We start from the raw sequence: 22,974 nt of genomic DNA, 5'->3' as shown, positions 1-22,974 counted from the left end.
CCGTTTAGATTCGTCTTATGTAATGAGTTTTGTAAATAGTCTACGTTTAATACTCCTAATTAATATCTTAAACATTCGATGTGACGGGTGCTAAAAATAAGTCAGTGGAAGAAAACGGAGCTTAGATATGCAAACATGTAGGTGGACCATTGTCTCATCGCATTGTTTTAGGCAAACATACAAAGGATTGTCCCACATTTGGAATTGTATCACTAGAGAGCAAGTGCAATGCAACAATACAGAAGTTCCAGACAGGAAAAAAAAACTCAGCTTTCAGCGAGGGTCCACTGTTCCAGGAAAGAGAGTACTATTACACTGTTACTGGTGCCCTTGCTGCATAAAATAATGTTGCAGGGAACTTCACTCTATCAAAGTGCCATCAAGAACGCGAGGAAATAAAATCAACACGTGAGCAGTTCTGTTGGGAGCGTAAAACGGCATTGGTTTGTCCCTGCCAGGAATTAGTTGTCAAGAAGCTGTACATGTTCTTCATTGCTCCTAACATACTATAATAAAATCATATGAGTAATACTTTTTAAAAAAATCATACGAACGCTTGTAGTAAGATGGGAAAGTTAGAAACCGATGGGCAAGCAGATGAGTACAGATGAATTCTGGATGATGCAAGATCTGACGCAACTGCATCTATGGTGGTCGCCCGACAAAGCACACCGGGGCGATATGGCCACAGGCTGCTATTCTATCTCCAATTCTCCATATATATCCACAGACCACAGCAACCGGAAGAAGCATCCCACAGCAGGCACCGAGCTCTGACGGCCTCCATGGCCGCCACGTCTCCTCCCCGGCCTCGTGTCATGGTGCTGCCCTTCCCAGCGCAGGGCCATGTCATGCCGCTCATGGAGCTGTCCCGCCGGCTCGCCGACCATGGCTTCGAGGTCGACTTCGTCAACACGGAATATAACCAAGCCCGCGTCCTCGCGGCCATGGCGGCAGGAGGAGAGGCCGGAGGAGCAGCTGCCCACGCCGGGATCCGCTTCGTCTCCCTCCCGGACGGCATGGGCCCTGACGGCGACCGCACCGACATCGCTGAGCTGGGCCAGAGCTTGCCGGCGGCGATGCTTGGCCGCCTCGAGGAGGTGATCAGAGCTAGGAACACCCGTTGGGTGGTGGTCGACGTCTCCATGAACTGGGCGCTGGACCTGGCCGCCACGGTGGGCGTGCGCGTCGCCTTGTTCTTGACGTATTCGGCCGCCGTCTTCGTGCTGAGGGCGCACATTCCCAAGCTGATAGAGGATGGCATCATTGACGAAAGTGGTAGGAGCAAAACATGCAATTTCTAAGTTCCATTGACTTCTCCACATCGATTCATGTTGGACATGATGTTTCCGTATGCAGGGAATGTGAAGAGGAATGAGAGGATCCAGCTGAGCCCAAAGATGCCGGCCATTGCCGAGCTCCCATGGACTAGTTTGGCCAAGAGCCCCGAGTCACGAAGAGCAATGCTGCAGAGCGTGATCAAGAGCCACCCGGCATGCACGCTCGCCGACGCCATCGTCTGCAACACGTTCCAAGAGATCGAGTCCGAGGCGCTGGCCCTCCTCCCCAAGGAGCCTCTGGTCATCGGCCCCCTTGTGGCATCCAAGTCCACGTCAGCCAGCCATTTCTGGCCTGAAGACCTGACCTCCCTCGCCTGGCTTGACGCGCAGGCCCCCAGCTCAGTTGCCTATGTGGCATTTGGGAGCTACACAGTCTTCGACACTGCAAGGCTCCAAGAGCTCGCCGACGGGCTGGAGCTCACCGGACGGCCGTTCCTGTGGGTGGTCCGCCCGAACTTCGCGGACGGCGTCGATGAAGGCTGGCTGGACGAGTTCAGATGCCGTGTTGGAGGCAAGGGGCTGGTCGTCGGCTGGGCTCCCCAGCAGCGTGTGCTCTCGCACCCCTCGGTGGCATGCTTCATCTCACACTGCGGATGGAACTCGACGATGGAAGGGGTGCGTCATGGCGTCCCGTTCCTGTGCTGGCCATACTTTGCCGACCAGTTCTTGAACCAAAGCTACATCTGCGACCTGTGGGGTGCCGGCTTGAGGATCTGCGCAGACGAACGGGGGATTGTCACCAAGGAGGAGATCAGGGACAAGGTCGCCCGGCTGCTTGGAGACGAGGGGATCAAGGCGAGGGCGTTGTCCCTGAAGAGCAGGGCGTGCGCGAGCATCGCGGATGGAGGGTCCTCACATCAGGATCTGCTCAAGTTTGTGAACCTGCTGAGATAACAGTAATTTTTAGCTTGTCAGAGGAGGGTACTTGGTTGGAGAAACATCGTCGAAGGTCGCATTCGAAGTTGGATACATGTCGTTATCACATGACAGCAAATGCCAAATGCAATTTGCCCTCGTGGTACTCGTGGTACTTGGTCGCTGCTATGGGCCATGTACTAATGGTGACACATGGAACATCTTAAGAAAATGCCTTTTGTAATATTATTTTTTTTAACAATCTATAGATCTGCAAAATGGCTAAGGAGGTTCAAAAGAAGCAGCAATTGCTACGGTAAGCATAGTAATACTGAATGCCTGCTGTCTCGACCCAACCATAAAAAACTGAGCTAGCAGAACCCTACAACTAGAAGCAAATACAGAGTTCACCGGAGTATCAGAGTATATATTAGCACTCAGCCCAGCCAAAAATGTTCATGATACAGTGTAAGTGTCACTATACACCTCAAATAACTAATTGGGTAAGGAATTGCACAACTGAACAGATGCAGCCTTACCGAAAATATTGCAGATGCTCCATGAGACCAGGCCATGGTATTTGAGTTATTCCAAGATAATCTGGCTCCTTGGATTTTCTGCAGAGTATGCAAATTAACATGAGATTTCTCCAAAGGTAGATGAACACAACACATCAAAATATCGATAAAGTTTACAAACAGAAGATGATATGTGAAATTGATTTGATATCCATGATCAGTGTTAACTTTGGACACATAGGATTTCAATATTTCAGACATAAGGTTCGAAGTAATGGCCAAGAGCCAAGAAAATAGATGTTCTAAACTTCTCTTATTTCCAGATGAACTAAAAATGTATTTGCCTTTTTGTAGAGTACCAATATCTTTGAAGCTATTCGAATTTCCAGTGAATCTTTTTATTTTTAAAACAATGGATAGGCCAGAGGGCCACAGGTAGGGGTGGTAATGGATCATGGCCCTCATGCCTTCTTCACAATCCAACTCAGCACTATCAATTTTTAGTTCAAAATCATATAATCTTATAGTCCAGCCCTTATTGAGCCCGATCCTTAAATTTGCTAGGTTAAATTAGAGGGTCCTTTACCACCCCTAGCCACAGGTAGAGTAGTCTAGTTTGCTCAGCAATCATCTCAGTCACGTGCAAATACATCTAAGCATATGCTATTTGCAACGTCTCCATCCCCTAGGTACGTGGCTACTTTGCTTGCCCGGCAAGACAGAGAAAAGAAAGTGATCAGCTCTGGACTGAATGATTGTGAAGATAACCTTCTCTTTGGAAAAGTGAGACCTATAAACAGGCTACAAATTTGCTGATGTATGGTATGATGCAACAACCATGATATGGCACCCTTTATATGCACACCCGATGGACCAATCTGGTTACATCTATCCACAGCGAGCAGCAAGCACTGAACCCACAAAGGCACATAACTGTTTGTAGCCATGACAGAAACAACCATTATGGCTGCTCCTGCTCCTCAACCTCATGTCATGGTGCTTCCCTTCCCTGCACAAGGTCATGTCATTCCACTAATGGAGTTGTCCCACAGGCTAGTCGACTATGGATTCAAGATTTACTTTGTAAACACTGAGTTCAACCACGATTGTATCCTTAAGTCCATGCAAAACAAGGGAGTGATCCATGGAGGAATTCACATGCTATCCATTCCAGATGGTATGGACCCTGCTGATGATCACACAGACATTGGCAAGTTGGTTGGTGGTTTACCAGCTGCCATGTTCAGCCCCCTTGAGGAGCTTATCAAAATCAAGAAGATAAAATGGGTGATAGCAGATGTGTCTATGAGCTGGGCACTAAAACTGACCAACACAGTGGGAGTACGTATTGCTTTGTGCTTAACTTACTCAGCATCTGTGTTTGCACTAAGGATGAAACTTCCCAAACTAATTGAGGATGGTGTTATCGATGAAAGTGGTAAGAATCAAATCCCTTTAATCCTAGCAAATTCCATACTGTCAGTTTCCTCCTTGCATCTTATGACTAAATGATCAAGAATATTGAATTTGATGCAGGGAACGTGAAAATGCACAAGATGATCCAACTGATGCCACCCACTGACTCAACTGAGATCCCCTGGGTCAGCCTGGGCAGCACCACAGAGAGGCGCAGAGTGAACATACGGAATGTCATTGATACTAACAAATTGATGGCACTTGCTGAGGCCATCATCTGCAACACATTTAGAGAGGTGGAACCTGAAGCATTGGCTCTCCTCCCCAATGCATTGCCTATCGGTCCATTGGTAGCGCCGATGTCAGAGCTGACTGGTAATTTCTGGTCTGAAGACCAGACCTGCCTCACCTGGCTTGACAAGCAAGCCCCTGGCTCTGTCATATATGCGGCATTCGGGAGCTCTACTGTCTTTGATGTGACGAGATTCCAAGAGCTCGCCAATGGACTTGTGTTATCTGGCAGGCCATTCCTATGGGTGGTCCGGCCAAACTTCACCAGGGAAATCAAAGAGGAGTGGTTCAACCAATTTAAGCAGAGTACCAGTGGCAAAGGACTGGTTGTCACTTGGGCCCCCCAGCAAAGGGTACTCTCACACCCGTCAGTTGCTTGTTTCATGACACACTGCGGATGGAACTCAACGATGGAAGGTGTGCTCCATGGTGTCCCGTTCTTGTGCTGCCCCTACTTTTCTGACCAGTTCTGCAACCAGAGCTACGTGTGCAATGTGTGGAAGACAGGACTGAAGCTCTGTGCCAATGAACAAGGGGTCATCACAAAGGAGGAGATCAAGGACAAGGTTGCGCAGCTGCTGGGAACTGAGGATATCAAGGCGAGGGCAGTTATGTGGAAGAACAAGGCATGTGCAAGCATCAGAGAGGGAGGATCCTCTCATCACAACTTGCTAAAACTTGTGAAATTGCTACAAGAAGGGTGATATTTAAGAATTTAGGCTCAGTTTCCACAGACAGTTATACTACATTGTTGCACTATTGCAGAGCTGGGTTCTGCGTGTAATCATTTCTTATGTCAGTATTATATGTTTGCATTAAAATCTATATAGCCCTTCTTTCTCTAAGTTTAGAGGTAACAATTCCAATAAAATGCACACACCCTGTGTATGTGTTACCCCATAGGAACTCTACAGATGGTGGAGCTGTTGTTAATGGAGGTGAGGTTATTTCATGAAAACTGAAAAATAGATCGAGCAAAATGGCAAGCATTAGCTATCCAATTCATGTTAATAGACCTAAAGGAACTGCCACATTGGAGCTAGACACGCTCTGTAAAAGCTCTTGGTGTTCAGACTTCAGAAATGGACAACGAGCAAGCTACTGGTTACTGAAAGTGACACTGAAAAAGAACAGGAAATCGGAAACCTCAATTTCTACGTCTCTCGATTTCCAGAGTGCCAATCAACGCCCCAAATCGAACGAATCTCGAGATTAGCAATGGAAGTAGGAATGCAGGATACTCAAAATGGAGCAATGGCATACCTGACAGAGGTGGTCGCCGTACGGTGCACGAGAGGCGTTCGATGGAATGCCGAGCCCCAATGACGAGCACGGGGGCGCCGCCGCCACGGCAGCGCCATCCCACGGAGGTTGGGAGTCACGGCTCACGAGATCCTTGTTCCGTACCGTTCTCAACCCTCGGCGGTGTGGGGATAGTACCGGACGCCGGGCGATGGCTGGAGCACGGGCGCCGAGACGCCCCCTTCGAAGCCGCCGGGGGCACGATGCACCCGCTCCCTCCGGCCCTCCCGCGGTTCCTCTCGTGCTCTCCGGCTGCCCCTGCTCCGGTCTGCCCCACAACTCCCAACTGCCGCCAGCGGCATCACGACAACGGTTCAGGCAGGATGTTGCGGAGGTCGGTCCGTGGAGCGGGGTTTGTTTTGTTGGTTCGATATCGTCTCATTTCGGCCCAGGGGTATAAGAAGGACATCTGGGCCTGGTTGGGCTTCTGTTAGATTTTGGGGCACCTCGGACTGCCTATTTCGGCCTGATCCAGAGTGGTCCTGTCCTTTCTACTAGGTCAAATCATTGACCATCTCCTAACTAAAAAGATAAGCAGTCAGCAGCCTGATCTCTCGCTCGAAATTGACGGGAAATGAGATGTGGAGGATGTGTAGATGCTTGTGCAGTAATAGATCCAAAGCCATCAACATGCTCTCATTCTCAAAGACCTCCAATCCTCCGTGTCCAGTTACCGACGTGGTGGCAAATCGAATCGCTGGATCCATCCATCCACCGAACAGGACAGCGCAGCAGTTCTGGACCCCTCTACTCTACCCGCCCGCCCACCCGCGCCGAAGCCGGTACGTGCCAAACTCGAGCGCCATGTGGTGGCGGACGCAGCCGCGGAGCCGAACCGTGCCTCCCGCCGCGTGCGCGCGCGCGCGGCGCAGCACGCCGTCGGTCGGCCAGTCGGTGGCGAACTGGCGACCGTGTCCGCGCGCGGCACACGGGATCCATCGGCACGCGTAAAGAATTGGCGAGACGCGTCGAGTTATTAGACAGAGGACGACGCCGGTGGCCAGCCTGCCCGACGCCCGAGCAGCCGGCGGAGCGCACGCTGGAAAGTCAAAATCCCAGCGTGGGGATCGGGGAATGAGGTTCCCTTCCCTTCCCTGGTCCCGCCGCACCGGCGCATCGTGAGCTCCAGCTCACCCGGCGCCGCTCGCCAAGGGGATCCCCGTCGCCGTCAAGGCCGCGCTCCTCCCGTCAAAGGGGGTGGACGTGACGTGACGTGTCGTGGGCTGGCCGTTGGCGACCCCTGGGTTGGAGTTTTCAGGGAGCTGCGACCTGACCCGCCTGCGAGGCGGCTTCCAACGGCCTGCGCCCGCCTGCAGTGCCGGCTCCTGACCTCCTCCGTCCGAGGCTGCGCTTCCTGGTTCTCATTTTCTTGCTTCCCACATGCAAAAAAAACACGTACAGTACTAGTGTAATAGTGTTCATATTCCTCTCATTCTAGATCTAGTCATCTTGCGCACGTACGTACACATTGCTCGCCAAACTTGTCCTTGCCAGGTTTGGTGCTCGATGATTAGTTGGTTCTAGTTCCGGTATCCAAGGATGCAGTTCTTAACCAACCTTGGAAAGAAGACAAGCAAGTGTGGTGTAGTTGTAGTAGTATATTGTACACTCACGGCAAAAAGCAGTTCAGAGTGAACAAAGAATAGCGGTACCACATCGCTTTCAGCGTCGGTGCAACAGCACGAAAAAATCGTGTTCTGCTCCAGCAATTTCTGACAGCTCCTTCGCTGTGGAATGCAACGGAGAACTGGAGGAGAAGTACTTTTCAAAAAAAAAAAAAAACTGGAGGAGAAGAAGGGACCCCAAATAAAAAGGAAACCCACGAAAGGACCTACCCTTTTTGCAGCAAGGATGATGCTTCCCTCCCATGTCGGGGGTAGGTGAGCGGCGAGCCCCAGCCCCCTGCATGTTCGCTCGCACATAGTAACGTGCCCAAAGCGGGCACACGCCATGCTCGCCATCATTGGAGGCCGGAAAAAGATGGCCAGGAAAAGAAACAGGACAGCGAGCGGAGCGAGCAACCTGTCGGTCGGTTGATGCGTCGTGCTGTGTGAGACGAATCGATCGACGAACCCTCCTAACTCTGCCGAACCCGGAGGCCAACGAGACGACTTGCTGAGTTCGCACGACAGCCACGCGAACCTCTCGCTTCAATTCTTTGAGTAGTGTTGACGAAGTGGCTCCGGCCGGCCGCGCGTCTCGGCTCCAGTCACGGCAGGTCGTCGTTGTCCTGGGGTCCATTTTTAGGCAGCCTGCTGCAGTCCGAGCCGTCTTCAGGCAGTGATGTGTGCGGTCTGCAGTGCCAAACATTCAGTTCCTAGGAGACTGGAACCGTAGAAATTGTGGGCCAGAGTTTGGCACGGTTAATCTTTCATCAATCAAAAAGAAAAAGAAGATTTTGGTGCGTTTGATTTTGCGTGCACACTTTTTCTTGTTGGCCTGAACAATTGTATTAATGTTGCATACAAGATTTGTGAAGGAAGAGAAAAATAGAGTGGCGTGTCTAAATTACAATGTTCCTAAAATGCAAACTCCACAGTACTAGAGAGGTCCTAGCAGACTCATCCTTGGTTCTATGCTTCCAGAGCTCAAGATCAGTTGCGATGGCAGTAAAGGTGGTGCGCGGGGGAACATGAACACCATTGGAGACCAATTCATTGCGGCCCTTCCAGATGTGCCAAAGGATGGCAGCGAGGATTGCCGACCGCGCGCTGGGCACAGTTCCGTCCGGCAGCTCCGGTAAGGTCCAAAGCTCCCTGAAGGAACTGAGATATGGCACGGAGGGCCATCCAAGGAGGCGCCAGATCCTTCTAGCACGGTTGCACCGAAGCAGCAGGTGGTCCTGATCCTCACGAGCACCACGGAAGGTACAAGACGGGGAGTCGATGATGTTACGGTGATGCAGCAGGGCGGCAGACGGGAGGCGGTGCCTGTGCACTAACCAGAGGAAGTGCTGCTTACAGCATGGAATGGCCACATTGGCCCAGATGTGGGCAGCAAACGGGTCCGCCGGCTGGGAGGCTGCGGTCCAACGGTAGAAGCCCGCCGAGGAGAACAGCAACATCTTGTGACCCATGCCGCGCTGATCACGAACCTAGCTGAGGGTTGCAATGGCTGCTGCAGAGCTGAGGCGAGAACACAAGGTGAAAATTCCACTGTCCTCCTGCCCAGGCCGCACTGACAGAGATATGCGGCCGTCCCGAGTGCGAGAAAAGCGCTGGGAAGGTATCAGCCAGAGGTAACGGCCCAATCCAGTGATCAAACCAGATTACTAGTCGTGGACACATAACCCGCAGCACAAGGCGTTGTTTGGGTTTGCCACTTGCCCACGCTGCAAGCCTGCAATGGCGTTGTCAGCTTGATGAACTGGTTGGCGTCGATCCGTTTGCGGTCTGATGCGGACAGGATCGTCGTCTTTGCTACTTCTCGACAGCAGCCGGCGATCTTTGCTACTCCGTCACTGGATCCATCTCCGGCCAGGAAGGGACATTCCCCAATCGGCCAATGACCAGTCCCCACGCTGGCACACATGAAATCCTTTTGGTCCACTGCCACTTGACTGCCGTCTCCGTGTATTGTTGCAGCGTCTCATAAGGCATATGATCAGCGTGGGTTTTCTGTTTGTCACATTGGAGGGGTTCTTTATTTTTTTTTCCCTCACGATGTGACTGTGCAGTTTCTTCCGGCGATTGTTGGAGAATGGCAGTACCTGAGTTCCGGCGATCGTCATTTACCACTAATTTTGTACTCCTTTAAATTTGCGTTTGTCAACTCAAATTTAACAGTAAATGCCATCATCTGAATATATTTTCTGAGAACATATATATAGTTGAAGAAATAACCAGCATACTGCTTGAGTTCCGGCGATCATCATTTACCACTAATTTTGTACTCCTTTAAATTTGCGTTTGTCAACTCAAATTTAACAGTAAATGCCATCATCTGAATATATTTTCTGAGAACATATATATAGTTGAAGAAATAACCAGCATACTGCTTGCAAAGGAGCAGAAGAAGAAGAAGAAGAAGAAGAAACAAATGGTTGGAGCAACTGCGACCATTGAGGCATGAGAAATAGATAGGAAATTGGACGTGGAATAATTCTAGGTTTTATTTTACCATATCAAACTTTTTTTTTGAACATTATTACTAGCTCTAACTTACATCAAGATTAAAGACTTTGTGGTGAAAATGAGTCGCCTTATATCATGGTCCTCTGTGCAGTTTATTATCACCATATACTCCTTAAGGCCATCTTTAATTCAACTATTCAAGTACTTACAAGGGCACTTCCATACTTAGGAAAAGATAAAACCTTTTGTCAATATCCTGTAGCATTGTTGCTTGATGATGCTCCGGTGCTTTCATGGGCGCTTGCACATGTAAGTATCACAATGGAGATCCTGCAATCATCATTTTAAGCATCTATAATGAGATACCTCCCTCGGTTGTAAATGTATGACGCTTTGACTAAGTTACTATCAAAATTTTGAAACTTTAACCATTAATAGATTATTTTTAACATTTGTTTTAGAATATAAAAATCACATGTGTAGATTTTGCTTACATTTTAGAAAAATTATGGCCAAATTTGCACTGCTAAGACAAAGATAAGTAATAAATAATATATTCTTGACCGAAGGAAGTACTTGCATATTAGAGAAACGATTTAAATATGGTGTTTTTGACGGCATGGCGGCATTAGTCTTGTTTAAAAAAAACTTTAGGAAATGTATATACATACTATTTGGTAGCAAGCATCTTTCATTTGGAGATGTCCTGACATAAGTTTCTGCTTGCATTCACGTTGATCCGTTACCAATAGGAGTTTCATTTTTTTTATGCTGAATCACTTGTAGCGCATGAATAAAACGCCATTGTCACTGCAATATTTTTTTACCCGCTACCATCTTTTTATTTTTTTAATTGAGTGCCAGCTATCTTTTTTTAACTGCATGAAACAAACAAAATCACGCTCTAAAAAAGGCAAACGATACGTCTCCTTCCCCTCTCTCCGTTGAGCCGGTAAATACTCCAACTGAAACCAGATCAAATCTGGAGGAGAAAAACGCCAAGCCGGCAGAGTTGACGTTGCTCCCCATCACGCCAAGCAACCGAAGGTAATGCTGCAGAGATCACACTTCTTCCTCCCCTCTGCTCCGATCCGTACGCCTCGTCGTCGTCGCCATGGCCTGATTGCGTTTCGTGGTCTCGCGTGAGAGGCACTCAAAGGCGAATCACCAGCTTTCCTTGGGCTGGTTGGTTGCCTCCGCGGCGGTTGCAACCGATTCGGGTGGGGCGACGCCGTGATGGTAGTTCCTTTTCCTCTGCTTCACTCCATTGTCGGCGGATTCGTGCGTGGACTGTAGTTGGCGGAGGAGCCAGACCCGAGATGCAGATCCGGTGTTCGTTGAAATGTCTCAGTGGGAGTCTCTTCGCGTTTCCTTTTTTGTTGGTGTGGTCGATGGCGATGTTGCATGTTGGTAGGGATGGTGGGGGTTTTAAAACTGTGATTTGTTTAGTTTGTTGTCTTGTGTCTTCTTTATGAAGTCCTAAGTCTGTGTGTTAGGCACTGTTTTATAAAATGGGAAAAAAATTTAGAAAAAAACTTAGTTATACATTTTTCTTTTGAATAGATTTCAATTAGTTTGACTAGACAGAGTTTTGGTTCCTATGTAGTGTATTTAGTATTCAACTATACATGGGCCGACTTGTACTTGGAAGAATTTATCATTTGAGTGAGAAAACAAGGGTATTTGTTGACTTGGTAGTTTGAGCATGTGCCAATCCATGACTTAGAACTGTGGAAATTAAAGAACTTTCTCATAGAACCTTTTCCTAAATGATGGCTTAAGGAGAAAAGAAAGATTGAGTCTTTTTCAGTCTACTACTAGCATTAATCAAACGACAGTGACTACAGACTAAGAAAGTTCTTCCTTTTCCTGATTACACTCCATCTCTGCATATAAACAAAAAGCCTCTCTAGGAAAATTTTCCCTTCAGTTTTTCCTTCTAACTTTTATACCATCAGCCCTGGAGTTTCCCTGCACTGGATCCAGCCTATGTTTCTTAATCAGCAAACAAAACACACGTTTTGGTTGGTGACTTGGTGGAGAGTATAGTTGGGAGAAGCATCAGCATCAGCATCAGCTTCCTGGATTTGGCCGTGTCCCGGCTTTGAAAATTTCTACTGCCTCGGCTCGGTTGATCCGGCCCGCATTTCCTACGTCTCGGTCTCCATCGCTTTAGCTTCTGCAACCTTGGTTAGTACTCGTAGCATATTGTATGGTTCAGAGCTCAATTATTCGGTTGCTGTTTGTAGTTGACCGCGGGATTAAATTACAGCAACTCTTAGGTTATTCTGCAGGCCATGTTCCTTGACTTGCTTCCAGTTCATGGGCTACATGTACGCACCCATCTCGCCTGACCTTAGTCTCTGTACACTGAACGTGAGATAGAGCCAGATCTGATCAGAGAGTAATCAGACTGCTCAGTTACACCAAAAACTGTTCAATCAGCAACTGCAAAAAAAAAAAGCTTTATCAGCACCTTTTGTTTATGCGCTTGATGGCACAGGAGAATTTCTTTCTTTCCTTTTTTTTGAAGAGAGAGGGGGCTGAGGGTATAGAAGGAAAGTGGTTTGGTAGAGTGTCATGGACTCATGCGAGCGCCTTTTTGATTAATGCAAGTTTGGTGGCATGCATGAGCATGAGCACTCGTCGTCCACCTCACGATCCCCCCTTCCCCCTACTCCGGTTTCCGACCATCCTTTGACGCGGTTACTTTTTTTTTCCTTCGACCCGGCACGGTTATTTTTTGAAGGGGGAGGGGTAGATCTGATTCGGTGGGTTTGCGTGGCGGGGTATTTAAGGAGTTGTGGCCTCGCCTCTCCTCTGCACACACACAACTCGGAGGCAGCGAGCGTCTCCCTCCCCTACCACACGCATCGCGCACAGGAAGAGAGCGAGGTCGCCGCCTCTCTCCGTCGGTGGTGCGGGTGCCCGCCCTCGTCGAGCGAGATCTCCCTGCGACTCCTCGAGATCTGGTGAGACTCGTGCCCCGATCCCGCGCGATTGCTTTGATTTTTCCATTCCTGATCGTGCCAGGCGAGGATCGTGATCCCGTTCTGCGTAGTAGTTGGTTCCTCGAGTTAGTTCTGTATAAGCAGTTGTTCCCCGAGTTCGTTCTCTGAGGAAGATGATGTCCTCAGATCTGGGAGTTTCGTGGTTTGGATCTGATCCGGATCACGATTATGTGGTGTAGTAACTGAATAGGATTTGCGCCCCCTGGAATTCGCATCCTCTGCTCTCGTTTTGGGTCAGAGTTTCAGATCTTTCTGGCTGATCGCGGTTAAATATGGTCTTGTTGTTCATATCGTTTTCGTGAGTAAATTCATATTGGATTAGAGGTCATGGATCTGGTTCCTGTCCATCATTCTGTTTGGACTCTGTCCCTTTTTTTTCAGTATAAACCGTACTTTACATAATGAGAATGGGATCACAATTGGTTTGGTGCCTTTGGTGGCTTAATAATTAGTGAGTACTCCCCAATTTGTATGGTTCCACAAGAATTTAGGAAGCATTAACTACAGATGTACGGTTGAGAAGAGTGCTAACGGGTCAGTTTCGATCAGCAGAGGCAGATATGCGCTATACTTGCTTAACAAAAATGAGATCTGAATACGTCCTAAACCTTCCAAACAAAATATGCCTTTTCAGATGCAGTCTGACCTGGTAGGCTAACTTTTCCAGATGTTGCCAAATTGGTAACTTCTGTTTGTTCGGTTCAGTTGAGTTACTTTCTTAGAACCTGGTTCTGTATGCCTCTGTTATTTCAGTGTTGCTTTAATGTTCAGGATCTTGTGCTTTTGCTTGTGAATCCTGAGGGCTTCAGTTGACTTGAAATACTTGTATGTCATGTCTGATCTGTGTATTCTGTTTTATACAATCCACTTAAGAAGCACCTTTTGCAATTACAGGTCACAGATCTAGCTGACAAGATGGTGAAGATCTGCTGCATCGGTGCTGGCTATGTCGGTGGCCCGACCATGGCCGTCATTGCCCTCAAGTGCCCAGACATTGAGGTCGTTGTCGTTGACATCTCCAAGCCTCGTATTGAGGCCTGGAACAGCGACACCCTCCCGATCTATGAGCCTGGTCTTGATGATGTTGTGAAGCAGTGCAGGGGGAAGAACCTCTTCTTCAGCACTGATGTTGAGAAGCACGTTGCTGAGGCTGACATCATCTTCGTCTCGGTGAACACCCCCACCAAGACCCGTGGTCTTGGAGCTGGCAAGGCTGCTGACCTCACCTACTGGGAGAGCGCTGCTCGCATGATCGCTGATGTCTCCAAGTCTGACAAGATCGTTGTTGAGAAGTCCACTGTCCCTGTCAAGACTGCTGAGGCTATTGAGAAGATCTTGACCCACAACAGCAAGGGCATCAACTACCAGATCCTCTCCAACCCGGAGTTCCTTGCTGAGGGCACTGCCATTGAGGACCTGTTCAAGCCTGACAGGGTGCTCATCGGTGGCCGGGAGACCCCTGAGGGCAGGAAGGCCGTCCAGGCCCTCAAGGATGTGTACGCTCACTGGGTTCCTGAGGACAGGATCCTCACCACCAACCTGTGGTCTGCTGAGCTCTCCAAGCTCGCTGCCAACGCTTTCTTGGCGCAGAGGATCTCCTCTGTCAATGCAATCTCCGCACTCTGCGAGGCCACCGGTGCCAATGTGACCGAGGTGGCGTACGCTGTGGGCAAGGACACCAGGATCGGCCCCAAGTTCTTGAACGCCAGTGTTGGGTTCGGTGGCTCCTGCTTCCAGAAGGACATCCTGAACTTGGTGTACATCTGCGAGTGCAATGGCCTGCCCGAGGTGGCCAACTACTGGAAGCAGGTGATCAAGATCAACGACTACCAGAAGAGCCGGTTCGTGAACCGCGTGGTGTCCTCCATGTTCAACACTGTCGCCGGCAAGAAGATCGCCGTCCTCGGCTTTGCCTTCAAGAAAGACACCGGTGACACCAGGGAGACCCCTGCCATCGACGTCTGCAAGGGCCTGCTGGGCGACAAGGCCCAGATCAGCATCTACGACCCCCAGGTGACAGAGGACCAGATCCAGCGGGACCTGGCCATGAACAAGTTCGACTGGGACCACCCGATGCACCTGCAGCCGACGAGCCCCACGGCCGTGAAGCAGGTGAGCTGCGTCTGGGACGCGTACGAGGCCACCAAGGGTGCCCACGGTCTGTGCATCCTGACCGAGTGGGACGAGTTCAAGACCCTGGACTACCAGAAGATCTTCGACAACATGCAGAAGCCGGCCTTCGTGTTCGACGGACGCAACATCGTCGACCCTGAGAAGCTGAGGGAGATCGGCTTCATCGTCTACTCCATCGGCAAGCCGCTCGACGCCTGGCTCAAGGACATGCCCGCGGTCGCTTAAGTCTCCACATCCGAGAGCTGCTGCCTGCAGGGATTGGATCCGAGAAAGGAAGAGGAACTGGTTGACCATTCTTTATTATAGTTTGTTTTTGCAGGAGACGCTACGATTTTCTCTTCTGTCAGGCATAAAAAGTTGGTCGGTGCTGCTAGTATTCTCTGTTTCGTGTTTTCATGTTGGAGGACGTCTGTAGATGTAAGATCCTCAAGCCCTTGTGCTATCTGCTTGAGGAAATTTCCTTGTACCCATGGACCTGCTATAGCCGGTTGATTCTTCAATTGTATTCCTAAAGTTATTACAGAAACGATGTTCTTCTCTTCTCTTACACAAATAACAAAACTTCACTCGCCCCAGCCTGCCTTTTGTGTTTCCACTTTCCACAGCGAATGCGAATGCGCTGTTAACGACGTGCCAGATGAACAAGGTAGTGCATTCTCAGTGTCCCTTTCGAATGCGAGCCGACCTTCATCTCATTTGCTCTCTCACATTTCAACGGACGATGAGCTTCTTCAGTCGGCTGTGTATCAAATTTCGCTTGTGAGCTTTTCCACAGTTTATTTAGTTTCCAGGACCCCAGTTTATTGCTGTTACTGTGAAATTCCACCTCCTCGCTGTTGCTGTAAACTTTGTCCACAATTTTAGCGTAGCCTAGTTGCGATTTCTTTCTTGGAGATTTGGAGTTTGTCTATTTTCCATGTTGATTACCCCGTTGCACGGGATATTCATGCCACATTGCGATTATTGTTGTGATTCGTGCTAAAAGAAATGGATAGAACTTGAAGTTCAATAATCTGCAATCAAATAAGTTTTCGATACTCACTCTCGTATCCTCAGGAGATCTTATTCTCCACGCTTCGACTAGAAACACAGTAAAAGGAAGCTCTGTTACATCACTTGCGCGGTTCATACTGAATTTAGAAATTATACGTCGATATCTTGTTCAATCAGAAGAGTTTGAAGAATGCCCCGAAAATCAAGTAGAATTTCGTTGTGTACCGCCAACAGCATCAAACATACCACACTCCAGGATTTCTAAAATATTTACAATATGATTTTAATAGATTAAAGACAGTTGTGCAAATGAGTGTCTGCACTGACTGCCTCAAGAAAAAAAGATTAAAAATTTTTAGGGCCCACGCGATCTCTACGCGGGCCTGTATTCTCTTTCGACGGTGGGTGCGCCCGCGCCGTGCCGAGAGCAAGCGGCGGCCCATGGCGAGACGCAGGCTGGGACGCCGCCCACTCTCTGTGACCCGGCTACCCAAATCGCACGGTGGAAGAGCGGAGCGCCGCCGATGTGGTGATGGCCGCCGTCGCTTGCCCGCCGGCTGGGAGAACCGGAGAACAGACCTGTACGTCGTACTCGTATCGTACGTATCCTCTACCACTGGAGTCAGCGGTCGCGTCAAACAGATGTGAACGTATCTTTTTCTGCAGACTAGTATTATCAGTCAAGGTCAAGCGAGCCAAGTGGCGCACACACCTCTGCACGCGCTAGTGGAGCAGCAGCTAGCCACCTTTCCCGGAACTTTCCCACCGACGCGTCGGCCGGCCGGTTCCCGGCGACACACGGCTGACGGCACCCGTCGCTTCGTCCCAGCTCCGGTTCACACGGCGACGGCGGCGGCGTACGCGGGCGCCCCTTTCGCTGCCGAGGCCGCGCGCCAGCCGGCGAGCACCACCACCGAAAATCCCGAAAGCTACCCACCTCTCTCTCTCTCTCACGGGTCGCGGTCAATCACGGCGAAGGATAAGAAAGGAACCGAGCATAATAACCTAACGTCACCGTTGCCGCCGATAGGAACCAAACGAGAGAAGCGAAAGGTTCATTCGTTCATGGCCTTTCCAGGCTTCCAGCTAGCAGCTAACATACGGCGACGTCGTCGGCGGATGCAACACGTCCTCCTCTTTGTAGGACCGGCTACTACTAAAGGCGCCGGCCGGCCGGCCGGCCGGGCCTGCGTCTCTGCAACCCTGCATGTGAAGTCGGGGACACCTCACGTAGCAGTGGCGGTGCCAGTGGGAGCAGGTGGAGAAGCATGGTCCAGCGGAAGGGAACATTCCATCCACACCGGATTAAGTTTAGTGCAGCAGCTTTATCCAGCTAGATTCCTCCGATCCTTGCACATCCAGACGGCAGGCGCAGGGAAGGTTGGGGTCTGAAGATCTTTCCATCAATTAGTCCAATTGAAGTTGTAATAGTCAAGCGTTATTACAAAAAACATAGGTAGGTAGGCAGCTACCTGCACAAACGAACAACCTAGGAATTCAGAATGGAGGCCAAGCCTACCAGAGGCGCCTTGTAATGATTAATTAACCTGATGCAAGTTAACTGGCATAAAAAATCTGCCATGGAAAGTACTGATACATCCACCATTTTTGGAGTGACACTGATCATTAGCAAATCTTGGACACTTCTGGATAAAATTGGCTACTGCAACACCATAATCTGTCTATAAAAGTTAAATCTGAGTATGCATACTCTCTCTACAACAATCCACATGGCCTAGCTGGTCATTTAGAGGTACAAGTAAATATCGATGATGAGATAGGAAACCGCCCTAATAGCTGGTGATCTGCCTTCCTGGTAGTGCCGAGAGATGGACTTCACGATCAGATAGATGAGTCTGCAATAAATGTGTGTGGATTTGGATTAGATCACAGGTCAAGTCAAGTCGCTCTATATCCTTGTTCATTTAAAAGACAGGAAATGGTCTTGCATGTGCACAAGTATGAACGCATATACACACATCTTTCCTTTTCCATATGATATACAGCGTGCATGTTTATATAGATTTTTGTAGATGATGGCAACGAAGCATATATGCTGAAAGGGATACATGCCATTTACCTATTTATGCATTCTTTGTTCTCCAGCACGAGCAAACTAGCTTAGCATGTCAAAACTTGGGACGTTGGAAATGCAATAGCAAAAATAACTTTTATTCAACTATTTCCTAAGAAAAAAATTGAACTCCGAGCATCATGTGTGTATATATCATCCTCTGTCCTTTAGTCTTCCAACTACTCTACTGCACTACTACTCTTGCATGATAGTTTTGTCTCTGGAAAAAATTTCTAATCCGTGGAGTCATCACTCAGTCACGTGTACTAGCAGACATAGATTCATGTATATTTGTTGCACCACGTACGCATGAAGTGCCAATTGCTCCTACTATACGTACATGCCAACACATATGTGCCACAGCTAGCTTATACCTTGCCGTGCATCTCCGGAATCAATAACTACATGTTCAACATAGAAGGTTACATAGATCGAGCTGAGAACATGCTTACTCTACGACATTTCTAAACAAATAACTGAATAAGTCATGAAGTAGTGCTGTCAAAGTTAGAGGTTAGTTAAGGATAACAAATAAAAGGTATCCACCCAATAACTAAAAACTAAATTATGCCACTCCAAACAACTAAAAATATCGGCCTAATTAGACTACGCAATACGGAAATACAACCCAAATTCGAAATATCGACGTAAACTTTATTTTCCTATACGAGGCTATATATATCTACAAATAAAATCCATACTCGATATATCTTATTTTAGCTCAGTATCTTTACCATATTGCCAGCATCATCCATGTCTTACTCCTTGAGGCACCATATCGTCCAGTAGCCCCGCCTTCTCAACTGAAACGGCCGGCGAAACAGATGACGACGGCGTCGTCGGCGACTGCACCATAGACACCCTCGGGCTGTAGCTTGCCCGCCGCAGCTCGTCGGCGCCGCCGTTCAGATGCTGCAAAGATGTGGACGCCGGCGGGCTAACGATGGTCTCCGAGGACGGAGAGCTCTGTGGGTGCAAGGGCGGCAAGCTGTAGAGCTGGTGAGCCGGGATGAACGACGACATTTGCTCCGCAAGCGCGACGGCCGCCGCGCTATGATGGATGTGCGCCGCGGCGGCGCCGCCTCCGCCGCCGCGCTGGTACGAGCCAATGTGGTGGCAGTGCTGGCCCTCGTAGGTGGTGATCACCACGGAGGGGTCGGTCGAGGACCGCTCCACGCGCTTCTTCACGGTGCATTTGCTGTTGGTGCATCTGTAGTAGCTCCTGCTCAAGAATTTTAGCCAAATTCGTCTCTCCTGTTAATTTCTAGTTTATAAAAGCAAAGCTAGATTTTTTTGGTAAAGCTACAGCTCATACTAATGTGAGTTGATTTAGCATCTGTTTTTTAGTTCTAGATAGATGGATCACCGATCATGAATACATGCAAATTCAGGCATAAAATGAGATTGTGATATGAGTAAGGTAGAAGACAGATGAAGCAATGCAATCACCTTGGGAAAGGGCTGTTCTTGACAGCTTTCTGGCCATACTTCCTCCATCTGTAGCCGTCCTCGAGGTGATCGATCTCGCTCTTGGTCATGAACGCGAACCGCGGCTGCCGCGCCCTCTTCTGCCCCTTCTTCGCCGCTGCCGGCTTCTCACTCCTGCATATGCAAATCCAGAAATCTGTGTCAGACGACTGACGCCGATCATGAAGAAACTTTCAAACAACTTTCATGTCGTTTATTTTAGTAATCAATCAAAAAACTGATCATGAAGCTAAACTAATTAATCACAAGGCATTCCGTGTACTGGCACGTCATAGTAGTGAGCAGATCTGTCACCAGGATCGCAGTTTCGATCGATCCATGCCTGCAAGCACTTAATGCAGTGTAGGCTGGAGTGCAGGATTTAATGTGCACTGAACTTGGCCAAGGTAGGTAAGACAAGGAAATTGGTCGGCCGATCATGGCAGGACGGACGTGACCACACCACATCACGCCCCCACTGGATGTGCCGCTCGCCGCCAACGTTGCTGACATGCAGATCAGCGAGGAAAGTGGGAGCAAAGCATGGAGAAAAAACCCCATCTCGTTCATCACGCTGGAGCATGGCATACATGTGTGTTTTTCTTCTTTGCTTAAAAAACTGATGTACATCAGTACATGTACTGATCGTGTATGTATATTGCAAAGGAAACACTCTGAAAACATGCAGTCTGACCAACAATCGTCAAGAAATGGTGCCTTGAGCAACTTTTGAAGCATGCAAATTTGAGACTATCTGGATCTATTTTTTGAGACAAAGATGCACAAATTGCGACCAAAAAAATGATGATACGTATGCATACGAGTCGTGAATAGTATACGGAAATACGAGCAATAGAAATCTACGGAAATGCAGCATAAAAAGGGGGAGAACCGAAGAACGGAGCACGTACGGAGGAGAGAAAAAACAAAGGAAAGCGCGTGAAACTTGGAACAATCCGCGCACGCAAATCGCGGCGCGAGAGCCGACGACGCGGCACGCGGATCTGCGTGGACGTGCCGCCGGCTATTGACGAGATTGCCCCTCCCGGACGCGCAGCCCACGTAAGAACGAACGTGTTGGCGGAGTCTCGCTTTAATTCCGTGCCCCGAAATCACAGCTCCGCCGCTCGCCGCCGGCGAAGCGTCGGCTCGTGCTACAGGTACTACTGCCGCTACCGCGCGTGCACTTACGCTGTCTCGGCGGCGGCAGGCCTCCGATCGTCGCTCCCCGGCGCGGCGCCGTCGCCGTCCCCGCTTGAGCTCGACGAAGCGGCGGCGTCCCCCGACCTGGCTGGCGCCATGACCTCCTCCGCCGGCCGCGTCACCTCAGCAGGCGGTGCCGCCGCCGCCTCGGGCAGATCCAGCACCGGCAGCTCCCCGGCCAGGCCGCCGGGCCAGCCGAGCTCCGCGAAGACGGACGAGTACTCCGCCGCGAAGGCGTCGCCGCCAACGCCAGCGAAGGGCCAGTCGCCGCCGCCGACCCCTTCCGCACTGTCGCCGGCGGCGCTGGCCATGGGCAGCACCACCGATCCGATCGATCCGGTTTAATCTCCTACCTCTCTCTCTAGCTTGCTAGCCGCGGCGGCGCGAGTGCTCTTTGTCACTGGCGCTAGCTTGCTGAGGGTTTGTTTTGCTAGTTTGCTCTGGGCGCTTGTGCCTTGGAGTAGTAGCAGAGTGGATTTTTTAGTGTGGCGCCGCCGCGTTGAGGTGTGCCGGGGCCGTGCATTATTCGGATCGGGCGCGGGGGTGATTTATTAACGAGGCGTCGCTGTCGCGATTTTTACCGGTGTCCGGAGCAGACGCGTCGGAGGGCTAACCTAGTGGAGGTTAGGCGGTTTTGGAATTTCCCTGCGGTCTTGGTCGCGGCTTCAGTGGGTGAGGAGGGGCAGGAAAGGCATTGCAGTTCGGAAAAGTCTTCTGACGGAAGGAACGTTTTGTGTTGCCGGTGCTGGAGCTAGAATATTTCTTTTTCAGGAAGATAGGTCAGTTCGTGCGTTTTGGTTTTTTAGTTTAGAGATATTATTATGTCATGCAGGTCGATTTAGTTTTTTTATTTATAGATATTATTATGAATCTAGACATACACTATCTAACTAAGAAAAATCAAAATGACTTACAATTTGAAATGGAGGGAGTATGCGAGATGCAAAATTTATTTATTATACTGTAAATGGTGAAAAATATAGAGTGAAATCTACGCATTAGAAAGAGCGAACGATATATTTTTCTCGAACAGAAGCAGCACACGCCAATTAGAGAGGGAGCCTACACCATCCCTTTATTAACAATCCAAATGTCATATATTTTAGAGATACAAAAATTTAATTTGTGATTATTAAGGTAGAGTGTGGATTGGGACAAAGAAATGTTTACTTGCATGCGTATCCATGCTTTGACCAAGTCCCTTACGAGGTTGGAAATAAACAAAGTAACAAACAAGCAATGACGGTGCTGATTTTATAAATCACCATTAGCTGTACTCCATGGTCCATGCATACACTGTGGGTGAATTGAAAGGTTCATTATGGCCCACAGCGAGCTTTCAGCTGTAAGGACGTCTTTTAGCTTCTTACACCGAATTGAATTCCACCTAAAAAAGAGAAAAAGATTGAACTGCTTCTGAAAAGATACTACTGAAAGTAACATGTCATGTGTCTTGTCCTAGTTTTAGCACAATTCCAACGAATTTGTATTCAGACGTCGAAAAGAATGCTATTTCTAATGGGGATCATGGACCCCAAAAGAAAAATGGTGTACATCAGAAGGCATTTTTCACTTCCTTACTCCTGGAAGATGCTAATCTGGAGGCACATGAATCTGCAAGTGACTGCAGCCTGTAGGCTGAGGTTTGATTTGAAAATTTGCGGAGTAGTTGATGCACATCTCATGCCCAACTTTACCAAAATTTGACGATATTTTTTCGTGCATTTTTTTAGGTAAAACTATGCGTCCGGCCACGAGTACGTAGCCAGTGATTATTCTAGTCACGCTTGTTTTCAAATTTGTCCCATCTAGGACTGTGGACTTCACTATGAGATAGGTATCCTGTAAAACTGGAAACGAAACGTTTGGCTCTATTCTTTGGCTAATTGTGCAGCGAAAAAAAACCCCTGCTATGTGGCTTAGCGCCGTGCACAAATTTTCACCATGCATGATGCATCTACCATGAACTACCTCTGTTGCAATATACTTGCCTGCCATTTACGTTAATAGCATCTCTATAATCTCTCCAAAGAATACTTTTCATCATTACTTCTCTATAAAGTGTTAACATGCATGCCTATAGAAAATCACGATGATCTGTCCCTCGGTAAATCTAAAGTCGGTTGGTGTCGCAAAGCCACGACGGCCATAGCTTTCGTGTCTCGCCCCTATTCCACATCTTATCTGCTCTAACGTACCACACAGATTTATTTAAGTGAAGTCAATTCTATCTCTTGATCCTATCTAATCACCCCCGTATATCCCTTTCTTCTCACCTTAGAGATCGTGATCTTTGCC

The 22,974-nt window shown here is 48.9% G+C and overlaps 5 protein-coding genes and 1 long non-coding RNA gene across 6 annotated transcripts; 3 read left to right on the top strand and 3 right to left on the bottom strand.

The window, feature by feature from the left end:
- Positions 1 to 647: 647 nt before the first annotated feature.
- LOC140221292 (UDP-glycosyltransferase 83A1-like) lies at positions 648 to 2,496 on the top strand. The gene is made up of 2 exons (XM_072290712.1): positions 648 to 1,278; positions 1,360 to 2,496. The coding sequence occupies exons 1-2, from the start codon at positions 648 to 650 to the stop codon at positions 2,232 to 2,234; spliced, it is 1,506 nt and encodes a 501-aa protein (XP_072146813.1). The 3' UTR covers positions 2,235 to 2,496.
- Positions 1,282 to 7,022, bottom strand: LOC117839875 (uncharacterized). Its single transcript, XR_004636908.2, has 3 exons — positions 5,684 to 7,022; positions 2,735 to 2,812; positions 1,282 to 2,225 (listed from the first exon to the last, which is right to left on the bottom strand). It is a non-coding gene; the product is annotated as an uncharacterized lncRNA (long non-coding RNA).
- Positions 3,546 to 5,265, top strand: LOC117839874 (UDP-glycosyltransferase 83A1). The gene is made up of 2 exons (XM_034720305.2): positions 3,546 to 4,151; positions 4,250 to 5,265. Exons 1-2 carry the CDS (start codon positions 3,659 to 3,661, stop codon positions 5,122 to 5,124), a joined length of 1,368 nt encoding a protein of 455 aa, XP_034576196.2. The 5' UTR covers positions 3,546 to 3,658; the 3' UTR covers positions 5,125 to 5,265.
- A 1,203-nt stretch (positions 7,023 to 8,225) lies between the features above and the next one.
- On the bottom strand, positions 8,226 to 8,798 carry LOC140221506 (uncharacterized). The gene has a single exon (XM_072291214.1). It carries the CDS (start codon positions 8,796 to 8,798, stop codon positions 8,226 to 8,228), a length of 573 nt encoding a protein of 190 aa, XP_072147315.1.
- A 3,808-nt stretch (positions 8,799 to 12,606) lies between these two features.
- LOC117838247 (UDP-glucose 6-dehydrogenase 5) lies at positions 12,607 to 15,514 on the top strand. The gene is made up of 2 exons (XM_034718198.2): positions 12,607 to 12,767; positions 13,701 to 15,514. The coding sequence occupies exon 2, from the start codon at positions 13,722 to 13,724 to the stop codon at positions 15,162 to 15,164; it is 1,443 nt and encodes a 480-aa protein (XP_034574089.1). The 5' UTR covers positions 12,607 to 12,767; positions 13,701 to 13,721; the 3' UTR covers positions 15,165 to 15,514.
- Positions 15,515 to 17,428: 1,914 nt separating this feature from the next.
- Positions 17,429 to 21,227, bottom strand: LOC117837640 (probable WRKY transcription factor 57). Its single transcript, XM_034717366.2, has 4 exons — positions 20,665 to 21,227; positions 19,456 to 19,608; positions 18,741 to 19,228; positions 17,429 to 17,788 (listed from the first exon to the last, which is right to left on the bottom strand). The coding sequence occupies exons 1-3, from the start codon at positions 20,985 to 20,987 to the stop codon at positions 18,754 to 18,756; spliced, it is 951 nt and encodes a 316-aa protein (XP_034573257.1). The 5' UTR covers positions 20,988 to 21,227; the 3' UTR covers positions 17,429 to 17,788; positions 18,741 to 18,753.
- Positions 21,228 to 22,974: the final 1,747 nt, after the last annotated feature.

The sequence above is a fragment of the Setaria viridis genome, chromosome 9, assembly GCF_005286985.2.
Source record: "Setaria viridis chromosome 9, Setaria_viridis_v4.0, whole genome shotgun sequence".
Classification (NCBI taxonomy): domain Eukaryota; kingdom Viridiplantae; phylum Streptophyta; class Magnoliopsida; order Poales; family Poaceae; genus Setaria; species Setaria viridis.
This window is presented reverse-complemented; position numbering and strand designations above follow the sequence as displayed.